General features: G+C 49.4%; 1 protein-coding gene across 3 annotated transcripts in view; it reads right to left on the bottom strand.

Annotated features, from left to right (window-relative positions):
• The window catches only part of ptpa (protein phosphatase 2 phosphatase activator), a 56,346-nt gene that overhangs the window by 12,805 nt on the left and 30,416 nt on the right, over nucleotides 1-13,125 (bottom strand). For all 3 annotated transcript variants that reach the window (XM_067969978.1, XM_067969980.1, XM_067969979.1), the window contains exon 9: nucleotides 8,230-8,337. In XM_067969978.1, the coding sequence (XP_067826079.1) occupies nucleotides 8,230-8,337 (108 nt within the window). The remainder of the gene's footprint in view (nucleotides 1-8,229; nucleotides 8,338-13,125) is intronic.

Here is a 13,125-nt window from a genome sequence, read left to right as displayed (position 1 = left end):
CCCAAACCCCATCCCATTACACACCGCCCAAAACCCCATCCCATTACACACCGCCCAAACCCCATCCCACTACACACCGCCCAAAACCCCATCCCATTACACACCGCCCAAAACCCCATCCCATTACACACCGCCCAAACCCCATCCCATTACACACCGCCCAAACCCCATCCCACTACACACCGCCCAAACCCCATCCCATTACACACCGCCCAAACCCATCCCATTACACACCGCCCAAACCCCATCCCATTACACACCGCCCAAAACCCCATCCCATTACACACCGCCCAAAACCCATCCAACTACACACCGCCCAAAACCCATCCAACTACACACCGCCCAAAACCCATCCCACTACACACCGCCCAAACCCCATCCCAGTACAGACCGCCCAAAACCCATCCCACTACACACCGCCCAAACCCCATCCCATTACACACCGCCCAAACCCCATCCCATTACACACCGCCCAAAACCCCATCCCATTACACACCGCCCAAAACCCATCCCACTACACACCGCCCAAAACCCATCCCACTACACACCGCCCAAACCCCATCCCAGTACAGACCGCCCAAAACCCATCCAACTACACACCGCCCAAAACCCATCCAACTACACACCGCCCAAAACCCATCCCACTACACACCGCCCAAACCCCATCCCAGTACAGACCGCCCAAAACCCATCCCACTACACACCGCCCAAACCCCATCCCATTACACACCGCCCAAACCCATCCCACTACACACCGCCCAAACCCCATCCCATTACACACCGCCCAAAACCCCATCCCATTACACACCGCCCAAAACCCATCCCACTACACACCGCCCAAAACCCATCCCACTACACACCGCCCAAACCCCATCCCACTACACACCGCCCAAACCCCATCCCACTACACACCGCCCAAAACCCCATCCCATTACACACCGCCCAAAACCCATCCCACTACACACCGCCCAAAACCCATCCCACTACACACCGCCCAAACCCCATCCCATTACACACCGCCCAAACCCATCCCATTACACACCGCCCAAACCCCATCCCATTACACACCGCCCAAAACCCCATCCCATTACACACCGCCCAAAACCCATCCCACTTCACACCGCCCAAAACCCATCCAACTACACACCGCCCAAAACCCATCCCACTACGCACCACCCAAACCCCATCCCACTACGCACCGCCCAAACCCCCATCCCACTACACACCACCCAAACCCCATCCCAATACACACCGCCCAAAACCCATCCCATTACACACCGCCCAAACCCCATCCCACTACACACCACCCAAACCCCATCCCAATACACACCGCCCAAACCCCCATCCCACTACACACCACCCAAACCCCATCCCAATACACACCGCCCAAACCCCCATCCCACTACGCACCACCCAAACCCCATCCCACTACACACCGCCCAAAACCCATCCCACTACGCACCACCCAAACCCCATCCCACTACGCACCGCCCAAACCCCCATCCCACTACACACCGCCCAAACCCCATCCCACTACACACCGCCCAAACCCATCCCATTACACACCGCCCAAAACCCATCCCAGTACAGACCGCCCAAAACCCCATCCCGCTACACACCGCCCAAACCCCATCCCAGTACAGACCGCCCAAAACCCCATCCCACTACACACCACCCAAACCCCATCCCAATACACACCGCCCAAAACCCATCCCACTACACACCGCCCAAACCCCATCCCAGTACAGACCGCCCAAAACCCCATCCCGCTACACACTGCCCAAACCCCATCCCAATACACACCGCCCAAAACCCCATCCCACTACACACCACCCAAACCCCATCCCAATACACACCGCCCAAAACCCATCCCACTACACACCGCCCAAACCCCATCCCACTACACACCGCCCAAACCCCATCCCATTACACACCGCCCAAACCCCATCCCATTACACACCGCCCAAAACCCCATCCCATTACACACCGCCCAAAACCCATCCCACTACACACCGCCCAAAACCCATCCCACTACACACCGCCCAAACCCCATCCCATTACACACCGCCCAAAACCCCATCCCATTACACACCGCCCAAAACCCATCCCACTACACACCGCCCAAAACCCATCCCACTACACACCGCCCAAACCCCATCCCATTGCACACCGCCCAAACCCATCCCATTACACACCGCCCAAACCCCATCCCATTACACACCGCCCAAAACCCCATCCCATTACACACCGCCCAAAACCCATCCCACTACGCACCACCCAAACCCCATCCCACTACGCACCGCCCAAACCCCCATCCCACTACACACCACCCAAACCCCATCCCAATACACACCGCCCAAAACCCATCCCACTACACACCGCCCAAACCCCATCCCACTACACACCGCCCAAACCCCATCCCACTACACACCGCCCAAACCCATCCCATTACACACCGCCCAAAACCCATCCCAGTACAGACCGCCCAAAACCCCATCCCGCTACACACCACCCAAACCCCATCCCAATACACACCGCCCAAAACCCATCCCACTACACACCGCCCAAACCCCATCCCAGTACAGACCGCCCAAAACCCCATCCCGCTACACACTGCCCAAACCCCATCCCAATACACACCGCCCAAAACCCCATCCCACTACACACCACCCAAACCCCATCCCAATACACACCGCCCAAAACCCATCCCACTACACACCGCCCAAACCCCATCCCACTACACACCGCCCAAACCCCATCCCATTACACACCGCCCAAACCCCATCCCATTACACACCGCCCAAAACCCCATCCCATTACACACCGCCCAAAACCCATCCCACTACACACCGCCCAAAACCCATCCCACTACACACCGCCCAAACCCCATCCCATTACACACCGCCCAAAACCCCATCCCATTACACACCGCCCAAAACCCATCCCACTACACACCGCCCAAAACCCATCCCACTACACACCGCCCAAACCCCATCCCATTGCACACCGCCCAAACCCATCCCATTACACACCGCCCAAACCCCATCCCATTACACACCGCCCAAAACCCCATCCCATTACACACCGCCCAAAACCCATCCCACTACACACCGCCCAAAACCCATCCAACTACACACCGCCCAAAACCCATCCCACTACGCACCACCCAAACCCCATCCCACTACGCACCGCCCAAACCCCCATCCCACTACACACCACCCAAACCCCATCCCAATACACACCGCCCAAAACCCATCCCACTACACACCGCCCAAACCCCATCCCACTACACACCGCCCAAACCCCATCCCACTACACACCGCCCAAACCCATCCCATTACACACCGCCCAAAACCCATCCCAGTACAGACCGCCCAAAACCCCATCCCGCTACACACCGCCCAAACCCCATCCCAGTACAGACCGCCCAAAACCCCATCCCACTACACACCACCCAAACCCCATCCCAATACACACCGCCCAAAACCCATCCCACTACACACCGCCCAAACCCCATCCCACTACACACCGCCCAAAACCCCATCCCGCTACACACTGCCCAAACCCCATCCCAATACACACCGCCCAAAACCCCATCCCACTACACACCACCCAAACCCCATCCCAATACACACCGCCCAAAACCCATCCCATTACACACCGCCCAAACCCCATCCCACCACACGCCGCCCAAACATGTATAGGAACATAGGTTGAGGATAGGATCAGTCATGACTGATATAGTGGCTGAGACAACATGGTTTTATGAAAGGGAAAACATGTTTGACAAATTTTGAGAGTTTTCTGAGGATGTAACTAGCAGGATAGATAAAGGAGAACCAGTGTATGTAATATATTTGGATTTTCAAAAGGCATTTGATAAGGTGCCACATAACAGGTTGTTACACAAGATAGGGGCTCATGGGGTTGGGGGTAATATATTAGCATGGATAGAGGATTGGTTAAAGGACAGAAAACAGAGAGTAGGGATAAATGGGTCATTCTCAGGTTGGCAGGCAGTAACTAGTGGAGTGCCACAAGGATCAGTGCTTGGGCCTCAGCTATTTACAATCTATATTAATGACTTGGATGAAGGGACCGAGTGTAATGCATCCAAGTTTGCTAACGATACAAAGCTAAATGGGAAAGTAAGCTGTGAGGAAGATACAAAGAGTCTGCAAAGGGATATAGATAGATTAAGTGAGTGGGCTAGAAGATGGCAGATTAATGTGGGGAAATGTGTTGTTATTCACTTTGGTAGGAAGAATAGAAAAACAGAATATTTTTTAAATGGTGAGAAACTATTAAATGTTGGTGTTCAGAGAGACTTGGGTGTCCTCGTACAAGAAACACAAAAAGTTAGTATGCAGGTACAGCAAACAATTAGGAAAGCAAATGGCATGTTGACCTTTATTGCAAGGGGGTTGGAGTACAAGAGTAAGGAAGTCTTACAACAGTCTTACAGGGCTTTAGTGAGACCTCACCTGGAGTACTGTGTACAGTTTTGGTCCCCTTTTCTAAGGAAGGACATATTTGCCTTGGAGGCGGTACAATGAAGGTTCACTAGATTAATTCCTGGGATGAGAGGGTTGTCCTATGAGGAGAGGTTGAGTAAACTGGGCCTATACTCTCTGGAGTTTAGAAGAATGAGAGGTGATCTCATTGAAACATATAAGATTATTAGGGGGCTTGGCTGGGTAGAAGCTGAGAGATTGTTTCCGCTGGCTAGAGTGTCTAGAACTAGGGGTTATAGTCGCAGGATAAGGGGTCGGCCATTCAAGACTGAGATGAGGAGGAATTTCTTCACACAGAGGGTTGTGAATCTTTGGAATTCTCTACCCCAGAGGGCTATGAATGCTGAGTCATTGAATATATTCAAGGCTGAGATGGATAGATTTTTGGACTCGAAGGGAATCAAGGGATATGGGGATCGGGCAGGAAAGTGGAGTTCAGGTCGAAGATCAGCCATGATCTGACTGAATGGCGGAGCAGGCTCGAGGGGCCGTATGGCCTACTCCTGCCCCTATTTCTTATGTTCTTAAGATACCCTCAACAGCCTGGCAACAACTAGGCTCAGACACGAAGATGGTCAGTTGGTGAGGTGACAGAAGGCACTGCCACCTGTTGAACCCATTGAATGATCTGGATGAGGGAACCAAATGTAATATTTCCAAGTTTGCTGATGACACAAAACTAGGTGGGATCATGAGTTGTGAGGAGGATGCAAAGAGGCTTCAAGGCGATTTAGACAAGTTGAGTGAGTGGGCAAATACATGGCAGATGCAGTATAATGTGGATAAATGTGAAGTTATCCACTTCAGAAGGAAAAACAGAAAGGCAGAGTATTATTTAAATGGTGATAGATTGGGGAATGTTGATGTACAAAGGGACCTGGGTGTCCTTATACACCAGTCACTGAAAGCAAACATGCAGGTGTCGCAAGCAGTTAGGAAGACAAATGGTATGTTGGCCTTCATTGCAAGAGGATTTGAGTATAGGAGCAAGGATGACTTACTGCAGTTATACAGGGCCTTGGTGAGACCACACCTGGAGTATTGTGTGCAGTTTTGGTCTCCTTACCCAAGAAAGGATATACTTGCCATAGAGGGAGTGCAGCGAAGGTTCACTAGACTGATTCCTGGGATGGCAGGACTGTCGTATGAGGAGAGATTGGGTCGACTCGGCCTGTATTCATTCGAGTTTAGAAGAATGAGAGGGGATCTCATTGAAACATATAAAATTCTGACAGGGCTAGACAGACTGGATGCAGGGATGTTTCTCCCGGCTTGGGGGTCCAGAACGAGGGGTCACAGTCTCAGGATACAGGGTAGGACATTTAGGACTGAGATGAGGAGAAATTTCTTCACTCAGAGAGTGGTGAACCTGTGGAATTCTCTACCACAGAAGGCTGTGGAGGCCAAGTCACTGAATATATTTAAAAGGATCTAGATAGATTTCTAGACACAAAAGGCATCAAGGGGTATGGGGAGAGAGCGGGAATCTGGTATTGAGATAGAGGATCAGCCATGATCATATTGAATGGCGGAGTAGGCTCGAAGGGCCGAATGGCCCACTCCTGCTCCTATTTTCTATGTTAACCGAACCCTGGTGAGTGCAAACATCTGAAGGCAATGAAAATTGGAGCGGGGAAGGGGGAAAAGAATCGTCTTTTACTTCTCCCCTCGCAAAATAGTGACGCAGGTTAACTCATGAAAGGACCTCATTGTTACAAGATGTCAGCCGTGGCTCAGTGGGTAGCACTCTCGCCCCTGAGTCAGAAATCATGGGTTCAAATCCCACTCCAGAGACTTGAGCCCTTAAATTAGACTGATACGCCTGGCGCAGTACTGAGGGAGTGCTGCACTGTTGGAGGTGCCGTCTTTCAGATGAGACGTTAAACGGAGGCCTCGCTTGACCTCTCAGGTGGATGTAAAAGATCCCATGGCACTATTTCGAAGAAGAGCAGAGGAGGTGTCCTGGTCAATATTTATTTCTCAACCAACAACTAAAAAAAGATTGCCTGGTCATCATCACATTGCTGTTCGTGGGATCTTGCAGTGCGCAAATTGGCTGCCACGTTTCCTATATTACAACAGTGAGTGTACTTCAAAAGTACTTCATTGGCTGTAAAGCGCTTTGGGACGTCCTGAGATCGTGAAAGGCGCGATATAAATGCAAGTTCATTCTTTTCTTTAACTGTAATGGGGGATTTAAAAGTTTAATTTTGGCGGCCTGTGGCTATGTTTCACTGCCAAATTCAAATTTAGCACAGCCAACCCACACTCTGAGTTTGAGAGCTAGAGTACGCCCAGTACGGCATCACTGTTGTACACTCCAACACCTCCCAGTTTGGAACGGGCAACTCCAGGCCCAACGTGATCAATTACTTTTTTTTAATGGACTGCACTGTGGCGAGTCTGACACTCTCCAGAGCAGGTTTTACGACTCAGAATAAATCATTAGAGGATTTACTGACAAGTTACCGCTCCATAAAACGTTTTTCTCAGGGAAAGCGGAGGGGCTCAGGCTGTGGGTTGCAGTTTTTGATGCCTCAGCTGTTTGCTCTGCTTTTTATTTCCCCTGAACCTGCAGGATAACATCCCACATTGTCCGTTTCACTGTCCCGCTGGGTTTTAAACCAAAACTTTAAGCCACAAGGGACTGAAGTGGGCAAAATGCTGCGTGGAGCATCACACGAATGAGCAACAGTTTTACCACCTGGCAGCACTTCATCCTACAGAGCGTGCAAGGACACGCATGACAACGAGCCTCAAGTTACAGAAAAAAGAAAGGAAAAGAAAAAGGAAAGGCTTGCATTTATATAGTGCCTTTCACAACATCAGGTTGTCCCATAGTTCTTCACAGCCAATGAAGTGCAGTCACTGTTGTATTGTAGGCGGCAGCCGATTTGCGCACAGCAAGGTCCCACAAACAGCAATGTTATAATGACCAGATAATCTGTTTTAGTGATGTTGGTTGAGAGATAAAGATTGGACCCAGGACACTGGGGAGAACTCCCCTGCTCTTCTTCCAAATAGTGGCCGTGGGAACTTCTACATCCACCTGAGTGCAGATAACGTCTCATTTGAAAAACGGCACCAATGACAGTGCAGCACTCCCTCAGTACTGGCAACGGGAGTGTCAGCCTAGCTTACTGTCTCAAGTCTCTGGAGTGGGACTTGAACCTTCTGACTCAGAGGAGAGAGTGTTACTCACTGAGCCACGACTGATACTGTCCTACTGTCTGTGTCTCTCCCTGCACTACCAAAGGCCATGCCTCTTACTGGGATACAGTTCCTCTAGACAACTAGGCATCATACTTTAGCAGATGCCCCTCTCACTGAGGCGCTGGCATCCCTCCAGTACTTCACCAGCGTGCCCATTCTTCATTTATGAACCAGGACAGTCTATTCGACTGGGGAAGGCATCACAGTCCAGCACAAGCTGGTTAACGCAGGTCCGCTTTCCAGCAGGACTCGGTGGATACTGATCAGGAGTAGGAAACCCTGCTGGCAACAAGTGAAGCTAACTATCATGCCCCTATTAATGCTGCCAGGGTGAGGATAAGCTAACTCACTACAACTACAGCTGATACTCGTATATTGTCTTCAACAGGGAACACGTCCCAAGGTACTTCACATAGGAGGAGGCAGTGCCCTTACCCCTGGGCCATCGGGGGCATTGCTGCAGCTTCTGGTCTGGGTTAACTGCTCCGTAAATTGCACTCACCTCCGCCTTGTACATTCGAATCAGTCCCTGGTTAACTTTGGACCATGCAGGGACGGCACTTATGTTCCACAGCTGGTTGGAGTGCTCTGGAAAGGGGCCGGTCTTCATCTGGAGAAACAAACATGGGGCAGTAAGTCGTGTTACTCACTTGCAGAGACACAAGCCCATGTGGCTGTCAGGCAGACTAGGCAATATACTTTAACAGATACCCCTCTATATGGATCTATCAGGAAAGACTGAACATACTGCGGCTCATGTGGAGCATAAACACCGGCGTAGACCAGTTGGGCCGAAAGGCCTGTTTTTGTGCTGTAGACTCAATGTAAACTAATTTCTCTAAAAAGAAGGCTGAGAGGTGACCTAGTAGTGGTCTTTTAAATTATGAAGGGGTTCGATAGGGTAGACGTAGTGAAGATGATTCCACTTGTTGGGGAGACCAAAACTAGGAGTAACGAATATAAGATAATCACTAATGAATCTAATAGGAGAAACTTCTTTACTCAGAGAGTAGTTAGAATGTGGAACTCGCTACCACATGGAGTGGTTGAGGCGAATACGATAGATGCATTTAATAGGAAGCTCGATAAACACGAGGGTGAAGGGAATACAAAGATATGCAGATAGGGTGAGATGGAGTAAGGTGGGAGGAGGCTCGTGTGGAGCATAAACACCAGCATAGATCAGTTGGGCCGAATGGCCTATTTCTGTGCTGTAAATTCAATGTAGTGTTACGCTGTAGCCAACGCAGACTTCCGAAAGGCTTGTGTGCCCAGTGCCAGCCTGCTCATCCCCTCGGACACCTGCCTCATCACTCAACGTCTCACCCTCCCTCAAGAAAGAACCAAAGCAAGCAAATTTGTCACGAGTCGATTAGTGAGAACTCAACCACATGCTCCCTGAATATTTTCTGTTTGTCAAAGAGAACTAGAATTGTGAGCTGTGCATCTCTCTTCAATTCCGCACCATTATTCCCGACCCCCCCCCCCCCGATCTCTTGCCCTCTGATGCCATGCCCAAGTGCCCATTCTTGCATGTGTGAAGCTAGACACAAACGGGTTTGTGACCGGCAGTGGGAACCGTGGCTAATCTTCCCCCTCCTTAGCCCAGGACAGAGGCTCACTGCAGCGTTCCCAAAAACATTGGCATCAACTGACTCAGTACAGAGAGGGGGAGTAGAACCCATTGTGCTGCCTTCCCCAAATGAGCCAGGGAAACTCAACAACTTGAAATGACATCAAGCAAAAACCCCCACCTGATGTGCATGGGTGCAGAGACGGAAGACTGCGCTGACCCGCCTCCTGCCATCTTGTAGCGCGATGTACGGGAGCTTCAACCCACAGCGGGGTCAGGAAGGGGAAAGAGTGGGGAGGGCATTTTTGTAAATAAGTTTTCATTTGATATTTTCAAAAGCCACACGAGATACAATGAAAGGAAATAACCATCACTTGGTCTTCAAGCTTCTCTGGAGAGACGGCACTAGTCGCCCACTTTACTCCTCCGGTGCCCACAGCTCACAATTGCCTAGGCAACCTTAGTCACCTCCGGACCAATCTAGATCCAAATCTCAATACGAGTCTCATCAGTCTAATCAATAGTTCCACTGGGGTTTAACAACACACCACCGAAGGCAAGAGGCTCATCCATCAGAACAGGAGGTTAAGTCAGTGTGAAATGGACCAAAGATCTAGACTGATGGGCAAGAGAAGAGGGATCACCCAACCAACAGAGATGGATGAATCATACAACTTTCCAGCAGAGAAACAGGCCATTCTGCCCATCAAATCTGTGCCAGTGTTTTTCCCCACGAGCCACCCAGTCTGACTCCACTCTCCTGCTTGCTCCCCACACCCTTAAATATTCCTCTTTTTCAAGCAATGATCTAATTTCCTTTTAAAATAATTTATTGACTTTGCTTCAACAGCTTGTGACAGAAAATTCTACATTCTAACCACCTTCTGTGTAAAGAAATGTTTTCCATCCTTCTCTATAATTCATTACTGTCTCACCAACCAGTGGGAACAATCTCTAAATACTCATTACATGAAGGGGTTCAATAGGGTAGACATAGAGAAAATGTTTCTGCTTGTGGAGGAATCCAAAACTAAGGGCCATAAATATAAGATAATCACTAATAAATCCAACAAGGAATTCAGGAAAAACTTCTTTATCCAGAGTGTGGTGAGAACGATGCCTTTAATGGGAAGTTAGCTAAGTACATGAAGGAGAATGGAAGAGAAGGATATGCTGATAGGGTGAAATGAAGTAGGGAGGGAGGAGGCTCGTGTGGAGTATAAACCCCGGCTTAGACCAGTTTGGCCGAATGGCTTGCTTCTGTGCTGTAAATTCTATGTAATTCTATATCTAAATCTTAATCTTGAACATCCTTATCGCCTCATCACTTGACAGTTTCAGCTCAAGTGAAGAAAGCCGCGCCTTTTCAAGTCTCTCTTCATAACTTCATCACTGATAGCTTCTCAGTGAGTCTACCCCGCATCTTCTCCATTTATAAGAACATAAGAAATAGGAGCAGGAGTAGGCCATACGGCCCCTCGAGCCTGCTACACCACTCGATCAGATCATGGCTGATCTTCGACCTCAACTTCACTTTCCTGCCCGAACCCCATATCCCTTGATTCCCCCAGAGTCCAATAATCTATCGATCTCAGCCTTGAATATACTCAATGACTGAGCATCCCTAGCCCTCTGGGGTAGAGAATTCCAAAGATTCACGACCCTCTGAGTGAAGAAATTCCTCCTCATCTCAGTCCTAAATGGCCGACCCCATTATCTTGAGACGATGCCCCCTAGGTCTAGACTCTCCAGCTGGGGGAAACAGCCTCTCAGCATCTACCCTGTCAAGCTCTCATAGAATCTTAGATGTTTCAATGAGATCACCTCTCATTCTTCTAAACTCCAGACGATATAGGCCCATTCTACTCAATCTTTCCTCATAGGACAATCCTCTCATCCCAGGAATTAATCTAGTGAACCTTTGTTGCACCCCCTCTAAGGCAACTATATCCTTCCTTAGGTAAGGAGACCAAAACTGTACACAGTACTCCAGGCGAGGTCTCACCAAAGCCCAGTACAGTTTCAGCAAGACTTCCTTGCTCTTGTACTCCAACCCTCTTACTGGCCTTGCCAGCGATGCCCACAACCCATGAACGAATTAAAAAAAATAAAGGCCAAAATACCATTTGCCTTCCTTATTGCCTGCTGTACCTGCATGTCAACTTTCTGTGTTTCGTGGACAAGGACACCCAAATCCCTCTGAATACCAACATTTAATAGTTTCTCACCATTTAAAAAGTATTCCGTTTTTCTATTCTTCCGACCAAAGTGAATAACCTCACATTTCCCCACATTATACTCCAGCTGCCACCTCTTGCACACTCACCTGACCTGTCGCTATCCCTTTGCATCCTCCTTACAACTTACTTTCACATCTAGCTTTGTATCGTCAGCAAACTTGGATACATTACACTCGGTCCCTTCATCTAAGTCATTAACAATAGATTGTAAATAGCTGAGGCCCAAGCACCGATCCCTGCGGCACTCCACTAGTTACAACCTGCCAACCCGAAAAAGACCCGTTTATTCCTACTCTTTTTTTCTGTCCGTTAATCAATCCTCAATCCGTTCTAATATATTACCTCCAATCCCATGAGCCCTAATCTTGTGTAATGACCTCTTATGGAACCATAGAAAGGATACAGCACAGAAGGGGGCCATTCGGCCCATCATGTCCACGCCGGCTCGAAGAACAACCAGGTGCCCATTCTAATCCCACCTTCCAGCACCTGGTCCGTAGCCCTGCAGCTTACAGCACTTTAGGTGCAGGTCCAGGTACTTTTTAAAAGAGTTGAGGGTCCCTGCCTCTACCACCAATTTGGGCAGCGAATTCCATACACCCACTACCCTCTGGGTAATAAAGTTTTTCCTCATGTCCCCTCTAATCCTTCCGCCAATCAGCTTAAATCTATGTCCTCTACTTCTTGAACTCTCCGTTAGGGGAAACAGGTACTTCCTGTCTACTCTACCTGGGCCTCTCATAATTTTGTACACCTCAATCAAGTCACCCCTCAGCCTCCTCTGCTCCAAGGAAAACAACCCCAGCCCATCCAATCTCTCCTCATAGCTGCAATTTTCAAGCCCTGGCAACATTGTTGTAAATCTTCTCCACACTCTCTCCAGAGCAATTACGTCCTTCCTGTAATGTGGTGACCAGAACTGCGCACAATACTCCAGCTGTGGCCTTACCAGCGTTTTATACAGTTCCATCATTACATCCCTGCTATTGTATTCTATACCTCGGCTAATAACGGAGAGCATTCCGTATGCCTTCTTCACAACCTTATCTACCTGTACTGCCACCTTCAGGGACCTGTGCACATGCACTCCAAGGTCTCTCACTTCCTCTACCCCTCTCAATATATTCCCGTTTACTGCGTATTCCCTTTTACTGTTTGCCCTCCATTAGTGCATTACCTCACACTTCTCCGGGTTGAACTCCATTTGCCACTTTTCCGCCCACTCCACCAACCCATTGATATCTTCTTGGAATCTACAGCTATCCTCTTCACTATCAACTACATGGCCAATTTTTGTGTCGTCTGCAAATTTGCCAATCATGCCCCCTACATTCAAGTCCAAATCATTAATATATACCACAAACAGCAAGGGACCCAACACTGAGCCCTGTGGCACACCACTGGAAACGGATTTCCATTCGCAAAGACATCCATCGACTTTTACCCTTTGTTTCCTGTTACTGAGCCAATTTTGGATCCAATTTGCCGCATTTCCCTGTATCCCATGGGTTTTTACCTTTCTGACCAGTCTGCCATGTGGGACCTTGTCCAATGCCTTACTAATGTAGAGAACATCCATGTAGAC

Source organism: Heptranchias perlo, chromosome 31 (genome assembly GCF_035084215.1).
Source record: "Heptranchias perlo isolate sHepPer1 chromosome 31, sHepPer1.hap1, whole genome shotgun sequence".
Lineage (NCBI taxonomy): Eukaryota > Metazoa > Chordata > Chondrichthyes > Hexanchiformes > Hexanchidae > Heptranchias > Heptranchias perlo.
This window is presented reverse-complemented; position numbering and strand designations above follow the sequence as displayed.